The 17,941-nt window shown below is 40.1% G+C and overlaps 1 protein-coding gene across 1 annotated transcript; it reads right to left on the reverse strand.

Annotated features, from left to right (window-relative positions):
• Window positions 1-876: 876 nt before the first annotated feature.
• Window positions 877-17,941, reverse strand: ipo7 (importin 7). Its single transcript, XM_040129232.1, has 25 exons — window positions 17,730-17,941; window positions 15,053-15,134; window positions 10,809-10,962; window positions 10,531-10,689; window positions 10,284-10,440; window positions 9,925-10,014; window positions 9,698-9,792; window positions 9,525-9,609; window positions 9,280-9,414; window positions 8,754-8,853; window positions 8,585-8,661; window positions 8,311-8,427; window positions 7,754-7,843; window positions 7,436-7,601; window positions 7,152-7,312; window positions 5,950-6,078; window positions 4,916-4,982; window positions 4,638-4,763; window positions 4,359-4,456; window positions 4,136-4,231; window positions 3,696-3,916; window positions 3,254-3,462; window positions 2,929-3,135; window positions 2,685-2,801; window positions 877-1,951 (listed from the first exon to the last, which is right to left on the reverse strand). Exons 1-25 carry the CDS (start codon window positions 17,811-17,813, stop codon window positions 1,854-1,856), a joined length of 3,120 nt encoding a protein of 1,039 aa, XP_039985166.1. The 5' UTR covers window positions 17,814-17,941; the 3' UTR covers window positions 877-1,853.

A 17,941-nucleotide genomic window follows, 5' to 3' on the forward strand; every position in this document is an offset into this window, starting at 1 on the left:
CTTTTCAGAGTTTTCTGGGGGTTTATAGAATAAATTATCAATTGATTATCAATTGGTCGTTTAAAAGACCCCTAATTCTTCACTTTCTCTTATTCAAGTATGAACGATTAAAAAGTGAATCTGGGCCTCGAATGGCCAAGGTCAAATATTATGGGCATGAGCGAATTAACCTTTAGGAGGCCTGAGGCAAAATTTAACTGCTGGGCTTCTATTCCCACTCACTATCTGATGTGTACTTTTTTTTTTTTTTTTTAAACAAAACCACTAAACTCACCAGATTTGCTGTGTAGTAATATGATTAGATACAGAAATTTAAGAGTATACATTATCTTGAAACAACATTTTGCCATAGGGACTCTCTTTAAGACAGCACCCAGCCTATAAGCCCTCATCACACCTGTGCTTAGGTGGTGCTTATTCCCATACACAATTTCAGTTAAATTGGCACAAATCAGCGGACAAAGTAATCCCAGAGCCCCTCCCCCCCCAAGTTTCCCATCTTTGAATAAGCCCATAATCAAGGCTGGACTACAAACGGCTTTATACTGCAGCATTTATTGTCCCCCACACCTGTTATGTAATTCTACAGGTTTCTGGACAAATCACTGGGCTGTTTGTCCATGACAAAAGAAAAATGGTGGGATAAAATAATCATGGGATAACTAGCGTTTATGACTAGGGGCCAGTATTTCTAACCAGGCTTCTGTGAACAGATATGGTTCATGCCAGGTGATTCTGTAATCACAGGAGAGCACTGCCCTCTGGTGGAAATGGACTGGTGGATATGAAAAGAAGCAAAGCTTATAGTTTTTAAACCAATTATAATAAAGCAGAAGAAGAAATGTGCCTGTATAAGGAAACACTCATGGTCATGAATTCCCTTAGCTTTTTTTAATATGTTGTTGTATATATAGATGGTTCATCCATACACCAACCAAAAGCTTGAGACCTTCACGATAAGTCCAATTGTACATGCTTCAATGATGTATCCAATTGTACTTTCAGTGCTCACAAACACATGTCCTGTAGCCATACTGAACACCAAGAGCATTCTCTTTTTTCCTGAAATCAATAATGTTTCCGAGTTGCCCACTGATCCACTCTGTAACCAGATGCGTGACAACCAGCCATTACAGAAGTCACTTGCTAAGTAACAAAGTTACAGCTGTTTTCATTTTAAATAGGCTTCAATTTAAAAAAATTTGCAGTCTGATACAGAAGGCTAGGAGACCTGAACAATATGAAAGTGCTAGTCATTAATTTACAGAGATCAGGCATCACATAGTGCTATGAAGTATCCAGTATGCTACATATGAATACAGCTGTTGACACCTTACAAATGCCTCTGGTTGTTTTTCAAGGCTACTTGAAAAATCAATAACCTTGGCTTGTATGTACATAAACATGAGTGTTTGTTTATGCAGAAAATAACGTAGATATCACCACTACCAGAGGTATAATCTTATTACGGCCATTTAGCCACAACAGTGATAATGTTATATTTAGTCCCATTATCAATTTCTAACGGTTAATCCCCCAATTTTGTTTAAGTGGGAAAAAAAAAACAAAACAAAAGAGTTGCCGTCATGGTATCCCCTCCACACTGGGCTCCAGAAGACAACGTTGTTCAGAGCTTCTTCTCTTGCATCGTGCTCAAGTTCTTGGTTTGTTTTCCCCAGCCATTGGTTGCATTTTGGTTGCTTTCCCACATCTTCTGGTGCTATTTCCCATTTGACAGATTGAAGAATGACTGAGAAGAACCAGTTCTGGAACCACTACTTAAGGGAACAACACAAGCTTTTTTTCACTTCACTACAATCAGTCACAGAGTAATAAAAAGTACAACAGATGACTCAATTCATTCCTGGAGCAGTGCCTCCAAAGTTGAAAGTAGATGGCACCACTGGCGCCGTGAACTTGTACCCGCCGTGTTTCTCGATCATCTTGGATTCTGTAATTAGATGATAAGCAACAGTACTTAAGAATCACAAACATAGGAGAGGAAAAAAAAAGGTTGTTTCCTCAAGGCTTACTGTTAGTCACTGTTCATTTACTACACAGCGGGTGCTAGACCAAACCCTAAAAGTTACCCATTTTAACTGCCAGTCAAGAAGCCCAAGACAGATTGCAAGGTTTGGCTTTAAGAAGCTCAGACCACACCAGACTCTGGCACAGCTTCGTCTAATGCAACTCAATGTGAGCAACATTTGGATGTATTTTATGACATTATTAGTCAACAATACAGAGATAACAGGAAATGATGGGACAGAAAGATGGAGGACCTGCAACAAAAAAGGTCCCCAGCCAGACCCGAACCCCTGCCATGAAACTGCGGTTCATCATCAGGCCCTAGAGGCCTAGGCCACCACTTTGGCTCCAGTGTATTAGGCTCATTTTTTTGTGCCTATACAGGCACAAAAACACCTGATTTCAATGTGCTAGACTGTAGTGTATAGTATTTAGTGGGTGCAGGCTATGAATACTGCAGTACCTTTTATTCCAGGGAAATGCATTGATGAAAAGGTATTAGTTATAATATATAGACTTTTTAAAATTGTAAAGCAACTATCAATAACAAAAAAGCAGGAAATAGTAGCATGTAAAAAAAATGCTTTATTGTCAGACTGAAATGCCACATCAGAGTATTATTGGAAAATTGAGGCAGAGTCTCAGCTGGTGCTCACCATGTGCTGCCCGTCTCTGATCTGCAAGTGTGCCAATGTCCTGAAGCTGTTTGCCCTGTTCTTCGTCAAGGGCTTGTGTTAGTGCCTGGTACCATGCTGGGTCACGGGTCTGGATATCTGCCACACAGTAAAGGGAGATTAGCGATTGATGTACAACATGGACATATTTGTTTTACTGAAACTAATTTCTATTTGCAAGAGACTGATTTAACACAAGCTTTCCATCAACAGGTCATCATCTTACTCTGTAGTATGGCTTTGAAGATCTGATACTCGTCCACTAAGTTGTCTTCATCATCTACAGCTGTAGTGTAGCCTTCAAGTGCCGTCTCCTCAGCATCGTCCTCCTCCCAGTCTTCATCATCTCCATCCTCTCCGGCCTGCTTCGCCAGCATCTCCAGGTACTCCTGACCCTCCTCATCAATGTCATCTTCGTCACTGCCCAGCTCAGCTACATTCGTTCAGAAAGTTATGAGAACAGCTTTCAACATCACACCTTAACTCACCTTGCAGAGTAACACTGAATATGGCTGATGCAACACTGAATACATCAAACACTTATGCCTTACCATTGTCGTCCTCATCTTCCCCATCTTCATCGTCGTCGTCTTCCTCATTCTCATGCTCTGCTCGACAGGCGTACGCCCTCTTGAGGCCGCTGAACAGTAGGATGGCTGCTGGAAGAAGCTGGCTGGCCACCTGGTTGACAGCCTGAGGCCTGTGCTCAAGGTCAATTAGAGCACAAAGTCCGAGAATGCACATCTTCCTATCATGGAGGCTGTGAGCAAGTGGAACAAAAAGTTAGCAGGATTTCTGACAATACCGGTGGTATAAATTGCTAATGAGGATGACAATAATTGTGTAAACTGGCTGCTTAAATTGATTGAAGTTGTCTACCATTAGAATGAGGCCTAAGATATTTATCCTGAGATTTAGAAAGGAAACAGTCAACACTAAATATACTGTAGCTGTAATTTGCAACATTAAATACACATATGAAACTGGTCTTACCCAAGGAAGCAGTCAACATCTTTGAGCCACTGGGTTATGAAGTGGTTAGTGATTGGCTCAGTGTTGTTGGGAAAGCGGAGATTCTCCAGAGTGTTGAGGAGAAGAGGGGGGCTGTAGTAAAGGGCAGCAATGGCCACCTGCAGGCACATGGTCCTCAACTCGCTGGTCTTTACCTCCCGCGTCAAACGCTCCAATGCAGCAGCCACAAACAAGGGCACAACCTGCAACAATAGCAGGTTCAGATGTTTTCTTGAAAATAATGATAATAATTACAGGAAATTTATGATTAGTTATGAAAATCTAGATTACTTTTATTTGCCACCCAAAAAGAGGTCTTTGTCCATCCTGCAGATGTACTTTTTTGAGCTGTAGCTTAGAGTGTGATCTTACCAGGTCAGTACCCTGAGATATAAATAAGATTATTTTCGTTAGACACTGACCTGATCAATGCCACGGCCTTTGCACTGCAGAATGATCACCTCTAAAAGCTTGGCTGCATGGCACTCTGGATCCTCACCAGGATCACCTGTCAGGACCTGCGTGAAGTGACAGGCCAAGGTGAGCCTCACAATGCACACGGATCACCACAAATTATTTAGCATATATACACAGAGGGTGTTATCTCTCTTACACCATGTCTTAACAAAAACTGCTCTGCTTTACCTTCTTGCACATGCTATAGATGATCTCCAAGTATTTGGTGTCAGATAGGAGGGTGTCTGTGTCAACTGTGACATAGTTGTGAAGGAGAGGCATCATATCTGAAACAGAAACACATTTATTATTCACTCAGGTGACCTCACAGAAAAACATGGAGGTTGTATGGTTGCAAAGAAAAACTAGTGTCTTTTTTCATTTTCAGTTAAAAACCTTCATACCTGACTGAAACCCAGTTATCATTCGAATATCAATGCAGGTATTGTTTTTTTTCCAGGCACATACCTGTGAAGTAGTCAAATCCATCCTGCTGGAAGACTTCGTACACCAGTGGAAGGAGCTGCCACATCTGTGGCGACACCTGCTGGCAGGTCAGGCTGTGAGCCAAGGACAGGATCTCTTCATAAAACTCTGAGAAAAGATTTATAAAAACAGAAGTGAGTGACCGAAAGTAAATATAGTTCGTTTATTATCGATAGGTCACCTCTTAGGCAGGCAGGCAGGCAGAAAGAGCTATAGTGTAACATGCAGGTGGAAGCACAGGAAGAACCAGTTCTACTTACCCAGTACATGTTGCTGCAGCACAGTGCCAATCACCTGCAGACAGATGCCCTCTAGTTGCTGGGTGATCTGAAAGAGCACAGAAGTTAAAGGCAATGAGGATTTAATCAACATAGGAAATTCAAGAAGATAATGCTGTTTTGATTAAAGCTTTACATAGTGTCATGTTAAAGGGGCAATATGTAAGTATTTGTTTAAAATATTCAGAAATTAAAATTAGTTTGATTTAATACACATAGTAAGTGAGACAATTAGTCACACATTTTGTTAAAATATGTATAAAAATATCATCTCCTATTTTGTCACCACGTGATAGTTAAGGACATTTACATGAAAGCTGTAATTTCAGGATACAATTTTTTAAATTCTGATTCTATTATTGATAGACTATCCTTGTTACATTGAAAACACGATCAAACATCAGTGTTACATATGGAACACCCTATAAAGTTAGTGAATGATTATTTTGAGTCAAATCGACTAGAAGCAATGAGGATAAGCACTTCTTCCTCACTAATGTTTTTTCATGTACCTGGTGCATCAGTCCTGTATTATCACCTGCCCTCTAATGCCTCTACACCAGTTGAACAGATTAAATTTCCTAGATAAAAACAATTCAGTGGTCAAATTAAAATAATTCTAGTTCTTTGTAGGAAAGTGACATACATCAACGAGTGCTAAAACCTAAACTACTGAACTGTTATGCAATCAAAAGTCATCAGTGTAAAGCAATGCTTGGTCATAGCCAACGCGTTCTTGGCTCAAGCAGTCCTATGTTTCGGCAGACATGGAGGCAGCGTGCCCCAGCACTACTTCTAACGACTGCCTCAGCCTCTGAGTCATTTTGAACATGGTGAGAACAGAGCATGTTCCCAGGAGTTGGTGGGTGGCTGAAGTGTGTTGGCAGCAGCGCTACAGCAGACCAGGGCTGCTTCTGCAGAGGAAGTGGCACCGAGATGAGGGATCAGCCAGGAGTGTGTGTGTGAGCGCATGCGTGTTGAGTGTGTGCAGCATGTTTAGTGGCTATGCTGCTGACCTCTTTGTGGTCCTCCACCACACTTAGCAATGTGTCAATGGTGTTGAGGATGCCCATAGCCGTCACGGCCTTGTCATCTCCACCCTCCTCATCAGGACCCGTTTGAATCACCTGGTTGAACGTCATCGCCTTTCAAAGAGTGAACAGAGAGAATATTATGATTGTATCTGTGGACTATTAGTATCCTAGTATCACTACATTTCATCATTAGGGAGGACATTTGACTGATTTCCCATTTTAGGATTGCTAAACTTGATGAAAAGCAACACATATACCCATTTAATGTGATCGTAGCTTTCTCTTAAAAGCAATATAAAGGGTCCGCATGAGACATCATCATACACGGGGGTTGGCACAGTCACTTTCTGAGTGGCAAACATACAAACACTGCGTATCTGCTATCATTCCATTTACATGGCAAAAAAATAAATAAAAAAATTACTTTCAGATATTTCTCTCTCTGGATTACAGTTCTCATTCAAAGCAGCCATAGTTGGAGTTAATTTGGCCACTCAGTGATGGTGAACAGGATGGTATCATGTCAAATGACATCCTGTAGCCTCTACACTCAGAAAGCACTTTGTTAGGAACACCATACTAACATTGGGTAGGGCCTCCCTTTGCTCTCAAAACAGCCTGTTTTTCAGAGGATTCCCCATCGTGTTGGAAACATTCCTTTGAGATTCTGCTCCATGTTGACGTGATTGCATCACATCATTTCTTCAGATTTGTCTATTGCACATCCCAACAGTGCTCTATTGGATTCAGATCTGGTGACTGGGGAGGCCACTAAAGTAAATTGAACTCATTGTCATGTTTATGAAACCAGTTTCAGACAACTTTTGCCTGTGACATGGTGCATTATGATGCTGGAAGGAGCCACTAGAAGTTGGGTAAATAAAGGGCCATAAAGGGAAGCAACAATACTCATATAGGCAGTGGCATTCAAACCATGATTGACTAGTATTTTAGGAGCCCAAAGTGTGCCAAGAAAGCATTTCCCACACCATTACATCACCACGGGCTTGGACTGTTGATATCGAATTCTGACCCTACCATCTGCATGCCTGAGCAGAAATCCAGATTCATCAAACCAGGCCAAGTTTTTTCCAGTCTTCATCTGTTCCATTTTGGTGAGCCTGTGCCCACTGCAGTCTCAGATATCTGTTCTTGGCTGACAGGTGAGTAATGATTGCACTTACCAAATGCTGTGTCATCTCCACTGCAATTGGAGTGACCTCCTCACTGTATTCGCAGATCATCTTCTGTATGACATTGGTGAGATCATCGTTCTCTGTCTCCCTGACAATGTGCAGGAGTGCCTGCATCACTGGCCGGATGAAGGGGGTGATGTATTCTTTGGCTAGAGAATACATGGGTTTGATTAGACACTTAAACTACTAAATTACACTTTATAAAAACAGAAAATCATTCTATGTGGTGCAGTAAGCAAACCATGACTTGTATGACTCTACTTTTTGCTCACCTTTCTCCTGGTTGCTGATGAGAACCTGCAGCGCAATAGCAGCTTCCACCTTAACGGGCATCTCATTGTCATTGATTAGACAGAGGCGGGTCAGCTCCAGAGCCGTCTGCAGGTTCTGGTCACTTTTGAACTTCACCTCGCAGAAGTAATGCAGCACCCAGCAGGCCTGTGAAAACAGAGAGGTTGAGAAGATGTGGCAGGTAAATTTAAGGACCTAAACAAAGTGAAGTGCTAATATTACAAGCTTGTGTTAATTCAAAGCCACTTTTATTCAGTACTGTTATCATACAGATCTGAGGACAGGAAATGATCACATACTCTGGCTCTCATGTAGCCCAGTTCACTGCGGAACAGGGGGAAGACGTGATTCTGCAGCATGAACTCCATTTGGTCCTTATATATTTTTTTCTGTGTAGAGAAAGAAAAAAAAAAAAAACTGTCAAGTTCCACAAGGTAGTCAAATACACTTTACAACACTTATCCCGTACGTTTAGCATTTTCAATTTTAACATGAATCCATCTATGGCTTACTTGATACTTTCTAGAAAGAGGCTACTATTCAGACTGTTCTCTTCTCTAACAAAGCAAAATAGTTTTCAACATCTCTCATAGCCCATAGCTAAATCAGCTTCTGCAGAATCATCTCTTAGCCCAGTTAGAGACCATTATTTACAAGTTTATGGTCATGAGGTCAGTCACGGTAAAAACAGGAGGGTGCGGTGAAAATCCTGTTTGTTGCAAAATGTTACAAATCTTCATCACCTCTTTTGCTCAGTGAGAATGGAATCATGTCTTTTAAACTATTTGTAGATTTGTTTTACTGTTGTACAATTGTGAAAAACGTAGTGCAAACATGCCTACTTAGAGCTGTTTACCTTCAGCAGGATTTCAGCCAAAGAGCCTATCATGTGGAGGGCACCATCCTTTTTCCTGGGGTCAGAGCTGGGCTCAGTGAGAATCTGGTAGCAGAAGCCCATAGTCTTTTGCAACACCTAAACAGAGCAAGAAAAACACACCTTATTAAATATGAATTGTCGAAACAGGGGAAGAATCTGTTTTATTTTTTCTTTATAGGAACTGTTTTTCGTTACAGGAACTCTTTCTCTGACTAAACACAAATCAAAGTTTCACACAATTATCTCAGCTCACCTCTTTCCTCTTGTTGCAGGCAGTGAAGAGGAGTGTCTGGGCTGCTGTAGTTGGAGAGATGAAGTCCTCAAATACGTCTAAGGGGCACAGCAGAGTTTGGAGTAATGGTTAGTTATCACTTATGCACAGGATTCCTGTTGGATTACAGGCACTGACTTTCTCTGCCTACCAAATTTCATGCGGATGTACTCATATGGATCCTCCTGCCACAGTTCCTCATCACTATCTGTGTAGCACATGAGGGGGAAAACCACATCCTGAATGATGCCCTGAAAAAACAAAATTTGAAAACTCACAATCAGGAAGTGGATGGACACAGTGGATGTGAGGCACCTGCCTTGAGACCATTTGTTGTAAAGTTGCAAGTTATTCACACTTTCCAATAACTACAGATACTGATTTGCCACTGCAGATTGTTAAACCTGAGAATGAGTTTTAAATTGTATTCGGGTAAATTATTTCATTGGTCAAAATCTATTCTCTCTGTTGTGGTAATATAACTGAGTATATGAGAAATTAACCTTCTAATTTTTTTATTCTTTTATAAGCTGCTGAAACAAAACTGATTGGCAGTGCTTTAGCTTAATACTTCTATAGTGACAATCCTTCAAACAAATACAGTTTCTGCAAAACGAACATTTAAGACTCATCACCTACAGTATTGTCAAATATTGTCTGGATATTCATTTTTTTACCTGGATGTGCGGTTTGAGGTTTTTCCACGTCAGAGCATGTGCTATGCCCTGGTTGATGTAGTTGAGTGTCTGTTGGAGTACTCTGGGAGCCACATATTGCTTTTCCTTGTACTGGTATAAGACTTTCAGCAGCACCTAGTAGACAAATGTACAAAGAAATTCCTTGAATTTGTGAGGTCCACAGACCCTATACTTCAGTCTGTCTGGAGAGCTGCTGCTGACATTACACCTTCTGAAGTTCCTACCTGCTGTGCAGCAACTGCATATTCCTTGAGGAAAAGTTCAGCAAACTCTGCATACTCTTTGGTTGTGTTGCCTGGGCTTCCATACCTGCATACAGCGTTCAATAAAGTCAATGTTCCAGTTAAACATGTTTGGATGATTAAACAAGTTAAGGGAAGAATTATTAGATTTTTACCTCTCAAACAGACGAGCCAAGATGTGAAGGGCCCACTTCTTACACTTCCACCACGGCAACTCAGGCCGCTCATCTTCATCTATCTGCATTGTCTCCTGCACAGACCAAGGACAACGTTCGCAAAGTCTGCTTGTGGAGAACTTAAATGTGCACATCACAGAAACCAAACAATCTGTAAGGACTGTTTGGCAATATTAGTGCAGTATGAACTCATTTTGTCTCCTTACTGGAGGAACATCTCTATCCACCACTGTCTTCAGGATCTCCATCCATTCTGTCAGGTTCTGTCTGTTGATGAGTTCCAGGGGGAGGTTGTACTGTAGAGAGGAACAAGAAATTTTTATTATTAAAAAAAAAAAAGAAAAAGAAAAAGGCAAAACACAAAATCTTACTCTAATTAGGCCAGATATTTAGATATGTTACTGTCAAAAGGGGGCATTATGGATTTAATAAAATACAGATTTCAATAAACAAATCAAATTTATTTTCAACACTATTCGTACTATTTCAACACTGGTTGAGTGTAACTTTAAGAGCTGTTCTCAGTCCCCAGCTATGGAGAAGATGTCAGGCTGTGTGACATTACCTGGAAGAGGGCATAGAGAATTTTGAAGATCTGTTTCTGTATGAGGACAGAGTCACTGGAGTGGTCAGGGAGCAGCTGGATAAAACGTTCTTTCAGCATGGGCATAAAGATGTGCATGGCAGCCACCAGAGGTTGACGCTCTTCTGGTTTCTTATATCTGTTTCACACATCAGCCACACAGCCACAACATTAACCCCATGCCATGTGTTAGAATACAATATAAAATGAAGACCGAGAACTGACGTACTCGTAGTTTTTGACAAGCTGGTAAAGGCAGAGCAAGATGCCCAGCCATCCTGCACTGTTGTCTGACTGCAGGTAGAAGCCAATCTTGTCCACGATGGTCGTCCACTTGCCGGGGTAGTCATGCTTGATCATGTGGTGGATACATGTTGTCAACTGAACCCTGACAAGTTCAAAAAGGCAGTTTTAGATGGAAAAAGTGTGACTGAAAGGGAACATGGATAGACAACAAAATCTCCTGAGCTCCTCTCGCTCTACTCAGCCAACAGGGTGAGTGGTTACCTGATGCGCTCGGGGGAGTGGATGATGGCCTCCACTATGCTGTCTCGAATGAACTGCCTGTCCTCCTCAGGGATGTTATTGACAGGTGTCTCTGTGCCTGAACCGTCTCCATCACTCCAGTGCTGGGTTATCATGTTCTTTAGGTAAATCACACCTAGACAGAGAGAAACACAAGGGTCAGCCCTTTATGTTACTTTAAGAACACAGACAAAACTTGAGACACCAAACACAATGTAGGAATGCTGACAAACATCACTAAAGTGCTGAATGGTGTTTGTAATGTACACCTTAATTTGTTTACAAGATACAAAACCTTGTAAATTTCAGTTTGAGATGGGTGACTTTGGCAAAGATGTTTTGCTGCAAATTAGAAACATTAAGTTCTCAATCTAAGAAATAAATACGAAAATCAGCAAGTTTATCTGCAAGCTGCATTTACAGAGGCGTTTAAAAGTAATTAAACCACTATGTATGTTTTAAAATTCAGTTGGTGTACAACCTTATGCAACTCCCAAATTTGTACCCATCATCTTAACTGCATTTACATCATTATGACTGTACAACTCTGTAGTGTGACTTCAGAACCGCCTAAAGCCTAAGATGCAGGAATAAATTCTTCAATCTGTAGTTCAGTAGTTTTGAATGTGGCACCAGGGTGTCAGCTGGGTTCACATCTACAATGTGGGGCCCCACTCTGAGTCCTGTGTTGTAGGGAGAGGCATCTGAGGGAGCAGAGGAGTTAGGGCTGGGAGGCGGACGTCAGACTGCTGACACAAATGTCTACACCGCTGGCGAGGCAATCATAATCCAGCCCATCACTGCTGACAGAGCATAAACCCACTCCCCTCCGCCTATGACCACCAAACTCTCTATCGCCCCAACACTACAAAGCCACAAAGAGTCTGTCCTTTAAATTATATCCATGGACAGGAGGAAAATTAATTATTAAGAATGTGTAGCTGATTTTAATGATTGTATGCTTAGTAAATGATTGCAAATGGCAAAAAAAAAAAAAAAAAAAAAAAAAAAAAAAAACATACAAACATGGTAAAATACCCACTTAAGGTTAGACAACAGTGGTGCTTTTCTTGGCAATTCCTAAAAGCCGTTTCCTAACATAGCGTCACAAATTTTTTGTGTTTGTCAACTTCAGTAAACTGCAGCTCCAGTCCAAAAACAGGAACATGTTTAAAATGTGGGTACTGAGGCTGTTGTGGAGTAACTATTTAAAATTACCTTAGACCCTGTATAAAATTAAGTATTGTTGGCCAACATAAGGCTCCCAAAATATTTGCAGAGAGCAAGTGAATCTACTCATAAAAAAAAAGATTATCTGAATTCAAAAATTTCAAGTAAGACTGGCAACAACTACGAGGTACAACTACACAGGTTTTTCACAACAAACATGGGAACCAAATACTTTAAAAGGTTAGTTCTACCCGATTGAAACGATTCTCAATTAACCCTGGTAGTATTGAGATGTGCAGAACATTTTGTGTGCTTTGCAGGCTGAGTTGTTATGGTTAAACTTATTTCTGCTACCATACGAATACAACTGAGGTGAATTCAGTTTCATTTGTGGTCCTCATTCCATCACATTTACCTCCTTTGTACTGGGTTGGCAGCAGAAATCTCAGAAGCAGAGATTTTAAAAACTCAGCACATACTGTACATGCTGCCAATACTGATTCAAGTGCAACTAAAACCCACATTCAATCATGCTGTCTAGAGACTAGAAACTCTTATATAAAACTACTATTAACGCATTTGATCAAATTGTCCAGAAAAAAATTGTGTAATAATCAAATAAAATGATCGCAAGAGAAGCAGAATGATTGTTTCTACACACCACAACAACAACAACAAAAAAAAGACATTTTTTATTTTGGGCTGTCTACCAGCATCAAGCCAGACAAGAGCTAAATGAACAAACCCAGTGCAAATGATAGACTAACTGCCAATACAATAAATTAAGACAATGTACATTTGTAATCAGCCTCACTTGTGATATTATTCTGACAGCTTCGGTGAAGTCTGGAGGAGCTGCTCCTCCTCTAGTCTGCTCTAAACAACGTCAGACATTTTTCATACAGATGGAAAAGAAATTTATTGCACCAAAGCACAGCTCTATAACAGCTTAATTTGCTAGTACAGTTGTGAATACTTGGGAGGTGGACACACAATGATTCAGATCCTATCTATGCAACTTTCTGCAACTTTGACCACTGGTTTTTCCCTCCATTAACAGCTTCCTCACATAGAAGCATTTGACTAAAGCAAAACAAGCTATATTTAACCAACTCCACCTGTCCTCTGCACTTCAGCATGGCACTTCAGCCTCACAAAAACATGAGTGTGAATCATGTATCATTGCTAAATTATCTTTTTTAAAAACCATTGCATAAGTAACCTTTTAAGCTTGGGATCATGGAGAATATCTAGTCTATTTCTCATATAATTCATTTAACAAAATCGGAGTCAGATGCAGAATTAAGCGGTAAGTCAAAAAGTAGCAGTCTGTTTGTAGTTCATACAAGGTGCAATGTAAACCCTATATGCAGCTAACAACAGCTCTATGCTGCTGCTTTTTTTTTTTTTTTTTTTTTTTTAAACAAGAGGAGAGGAGACAGGATGAGAGGGTTCTTCAGAAACTAATCTTATATTATTTTGCACTATGGACGCTTCATATCCAGGTCAATTCACACACCTGTGAGTGAAGTATAAAAACGAGAAACTTTGCGTTTACCTGATAATGACAGCACAAAGATTATAACAACAAGCACCAGCTAGATGTCAACAATGAAGCAAGCAATGGTGATCACAGATTCAGGATTATCATTCACCGAAAGGAAGCAGACCTGCAACTTCACGTGAATATCGCACAGTAACGTTACAGCAAACGCACTCATTTGGTAGGAATACACAAGAAAACACATTTGTTAAATAAGCACTTGGAAGATCCCTCTTCATCCAAGGATATTAGGTATTCCACATGCACCGACTGTTTGTCTGGAGATGAGATTTATGCGCGAGGCCCACCATGACGCGTAAAAGCTTTCAATCGCAATGGCAACGGACAGATTCCCTCACAGAGATAAACGTTACACATTACTTGGATAGGATTCCCTTATATAAACGTCGTAAATATTAGTTATTTTATCATTGAAAATGTCATAACATTTAAGTAAATCAACACTGTTTGATAACAACAGTATGGGGGTGTGTTGATTTATTATTTGTTCAATAAATGTCAATAATTGTTAAAAAGATTATGCTTTTACTATGTTCAATAAAAGTGTATTTTCCTAAATCTTGAGACATCTCATATGTAACCTAGACAGACATTTCCCCTGCTCATTGCTGTGCACAGATGTATTGCGCGTACTTGAGCCTCAAGTGCCCTTCTGGTGCCAGCAGATACATAGAAAGCTCCCAGCCGGGCACACTTTGCAAGCACACAAAAAACCATTTTCGCAAGTGTGTGAAACAACTCCATCCTAGGGGATACACTGGACTGTGTGTCGTAACATTGTTCTAAAATAACACTACCTATCAAGACACAAAAAAGCAACACTGGAAATAGAAAAGGACAATTTCCTAAACAACTGTTATTTGGCAGGTTATTTTGTGTATGCTTCAGAAGGTTTGAACTAACTAGTAATTATAATAAAAAATTGCTGTGAGCAGACTAGGTGAAGTATTCATTCAGCTTCACCAGCAATTATTTACATATTATTTTGTCCATCCATTTCTGGGTTTTTATTTGGAGATTCAATCTCAGTCTCGATCTAAAAGTGAGTCAGCCAAACAGGCATAAAATTATTTAAAAGGAAGAAAAAACATTTTCACATTAATCCCAATGATAAATACATTAAATTGTTATTAGTAAACCACTGTGTTTGATTTAGGCAGTTTGGGAGAATAGCTTTTACTTTCCACATTTTTTCCCTATAAACTGTTTATCAGGGTACCTCCTGCACCTGTTTGTGTTGAATCTCCACCTCAGCTTTATAATACCTCCCTCACCCAATTTTGATTAAACAAATCAGTTTATTGTAAAAACGTGCTGGTCCCACTCTTTATGCTACTAGCAGAGAGTAGGGACTGAATCTTTATGTTGAGTAATTCTTTCAAAAAGAGAACATTTTACATTAATCACATGCCCATTTGTGTTTCGTCTAGTTTTATTTCACATCATCTTTCACCAAATGTAAAACTGTTTGTACTTGTCAGTTTAGACTCACCTGCTTGCCTGACAGGCAAATCCAGCTGATCAGACATGGTGACACGGAGCAGAGTGGACACAAAGTTTACCTGGGTGTGACCCTGTAAATCAGAATTGAAAACAGCTGAAAGTAAACTGGTTATAAACACTGAAACAACATGTGGAATCTCCTGTTTTTCATACTATTTCATACTAATTTGTATGAAGTAGGTTTCATACCATTTTGCATGAAATCTATTTCTAGTTGTTAGTGTTGTACTGTAAAATACAAAGATGGTTATGGCTTTAATTTTTTTGGTAAGGCATTAAAAGGACCTTGGGAGGTTGTATTTTTGACATGGCAATTTACACACATCATGTTTCAAAAATAAACCATGGGCTACATAAGCTTTAAAAAGTCAGCATTCGTCACAATTCAAATAACTTTGAGTTATCAGAAATATACAAAACTGAGTACCACATCAGCCAGTTGTTCAAAAGGGCTATTATCATAAAAACAGATGCTCACATTAACACATTCACCAGCTGTGATCCACAATCAATGCACTAATTTTTGGCCAATACTATAGAATTACAAAGACAAGCCAATTTTCTGACCTCATATACTATTAAGTGGTGAAGTGACTTAAGTAGATTGAATTCTGGTTAATTTTCTCCTCCTGAAAGAAAGCTTCATTAAGTTTGTCCTTGTGAACTTGTTAAGGTGGAAAATGACATGACCAACTGATATATCAGATGTTCGAATCTGTGAGGGAAATCACAAATGTGCTGCAGATTCCAAAAATCATCTTGGTACGTAGAACTTCACCAAAACCAGTATTTACAGTAAATCATTAGTGTGTGCTTTGAGCCACACCGCAGCACCAATGTTACAAATACATTTAAAGTTAATTTAATTTATTTTAAGTATTTCGAGGCTTATTCACTATTTAGCTGTCCATTTCCCATGAAAAAAAGAGTCAGTTTATGACTAAGCAAAAGAACTGTATTTAGAAACGATGCACGCTTTACTCCATCCACCTCCAGTAGACAATACAAAGCTATGTCATTCAAGTGATCCATCACTATTAATCCCTGTGTCATTTTTTAATTTTTTGTATCCATCTATCCATCTACTGTTTGTATGTATGTATGTATGTATGTATGTATGTATGTATGTGGGTGGGTGTAAGCCCCTTCCACTGCCCAAACTACAGCTGGAAGAAGGAAGGGCTTCGATTGGACTAAAACATACCTAACACATGTGCTATGACTGTATTATTATTACTTTAATATAAAAAATAAAATAGGTTAGTTTGAGTTTACTTAACTATTTCAATTTAACTACCCGTGACTCGCATGAGCACAGATGTAGAAGAACAGTAAAGCTTAATCACGGCATTGTGATTTGACTGTTCAATGCCAATTGTGTAACACAAACTGGGCTTCAAAACGATTAAAGGCCTCATGCCCCGCATGCATTTATTCTCCATAACCAATACAGGTGGTCATGACTTAGAGGCTTAAAGTAGTTTCATGTAGGACACTGTCCATACAAACTGATGAAAACACCTTTGCGGGGAATGGTATGGTCCCCAGAGAGCCCTGGTCTGAACATAATGGAACTGTGGCAAGCTCTTCGACAACCTGCCTGCCAAATACCATGAAAAACTGTACGCAAGTGTAGTTCTAAAAGGCAAAGGGTGTATACACCAAATAAATGTTTGATTTATTTTTTCTGTTTTACTTAACTTTGTATTAAGTCAAAATGACAAATGTAAACTATTCGTGGCATTATTTTCGCGTTATAGTCAATCTTATCCAATTCAGCCTCAGTCTTAGCCATTTTTCTCTCTGGCTCTGCCACTAAAATTTTATGTGATTACCCAATCAAAAATAAACGATAACTGGCGGATGGAGAGAGACAACAACTTTTTTTACTACACAGTATTGCTAACATGGCACACATGGACTAGCGTAAAACTCCATTTTATGAAATTTTTCACGAAGTAGCTCTAAAGTCGCCGATCAGATATGAAGTGTGGCTACGGCAAACAGAAGTGAAAATCTGGCTAATGTAAATTTTATTCAGTTTTTCCAAGGAAAGTCACCACTTCAGGGCTTGTCACAGTGACACGTGAGCAGCAGCTATGTAGCTACGGCAGCCCATCCAACAAGTAGCTCCGTTAGCTTCCTGATATTAGACACAGCTAGATATCAGTACACCGCTGTTAAATACGATTTACTAGTATATGCCCCGCATTCACTCATTATTATTTGTTGCCCATGACACCAGTCATATTATTCCGGTGTTGTGTCAGCGCTGATATTAGTCAAAACTGTACCGAAACTGTCTGTGACGAGCTAACAATTACCTCCTCAGCATGACAAGAAGGGTTAGCTTGTTTAGCATTAGCTACACAGCTGGCTCAAGCTAACGTTGACGTTGGATACTGGCATCGAAAAAAATTTTTTTTTTTTTTTTTAATAATGTTGGCTTCATGTTAGTGTCTTCACAGTGGTGTTAGGAGCGAGGGCGTAAGACACGGCAACGTTATAGGACTCGAGTGGTGGAATTTAGCACCGGATCTGTCACGGTAACGGTTGCGGAGCCCAGCCTGCGTGGTCGCACCATCTTGATGTTGTGAACGGCCCAGGCCCGAGACGAGACCGCGCCACCACTGCCATCACCATTAACGGCTAGTCTTAACTTTTACCTCGTTCAGCTGTCTCTCCGCGGCCTCCCGCAGATTAGGGTCCATCGTCCCCCGAAGGGCCTCGACCAAAGACTCGGGATCCATTACGAAAACTCTGTTTACGGCTCGGATTTTAATATTTCAGAGGACTCTCAATTCCCAGTCACTGCGCACATGGACGCACGGCTCTCCGGTTACCCGGCGCGAAAGGAAGCAGTGAATGAAGTACCCGG

This window comes from Xiphias gladius, chromosome 1 (assembly GCF_016859285.1).
Source record: "Xiphias gladius isolate SHS-SW01 ecotype Sanya breed wild chromosome 1, ASM1685928v1, whole genome shotgun sequence".
Classification (NCBI taxonomy): Eukaryota; Metazoa; Chordata; class Actinopteri; order Istiophoriformes; family Xiphiidae; genus Xiphias; species Xiphias gladius.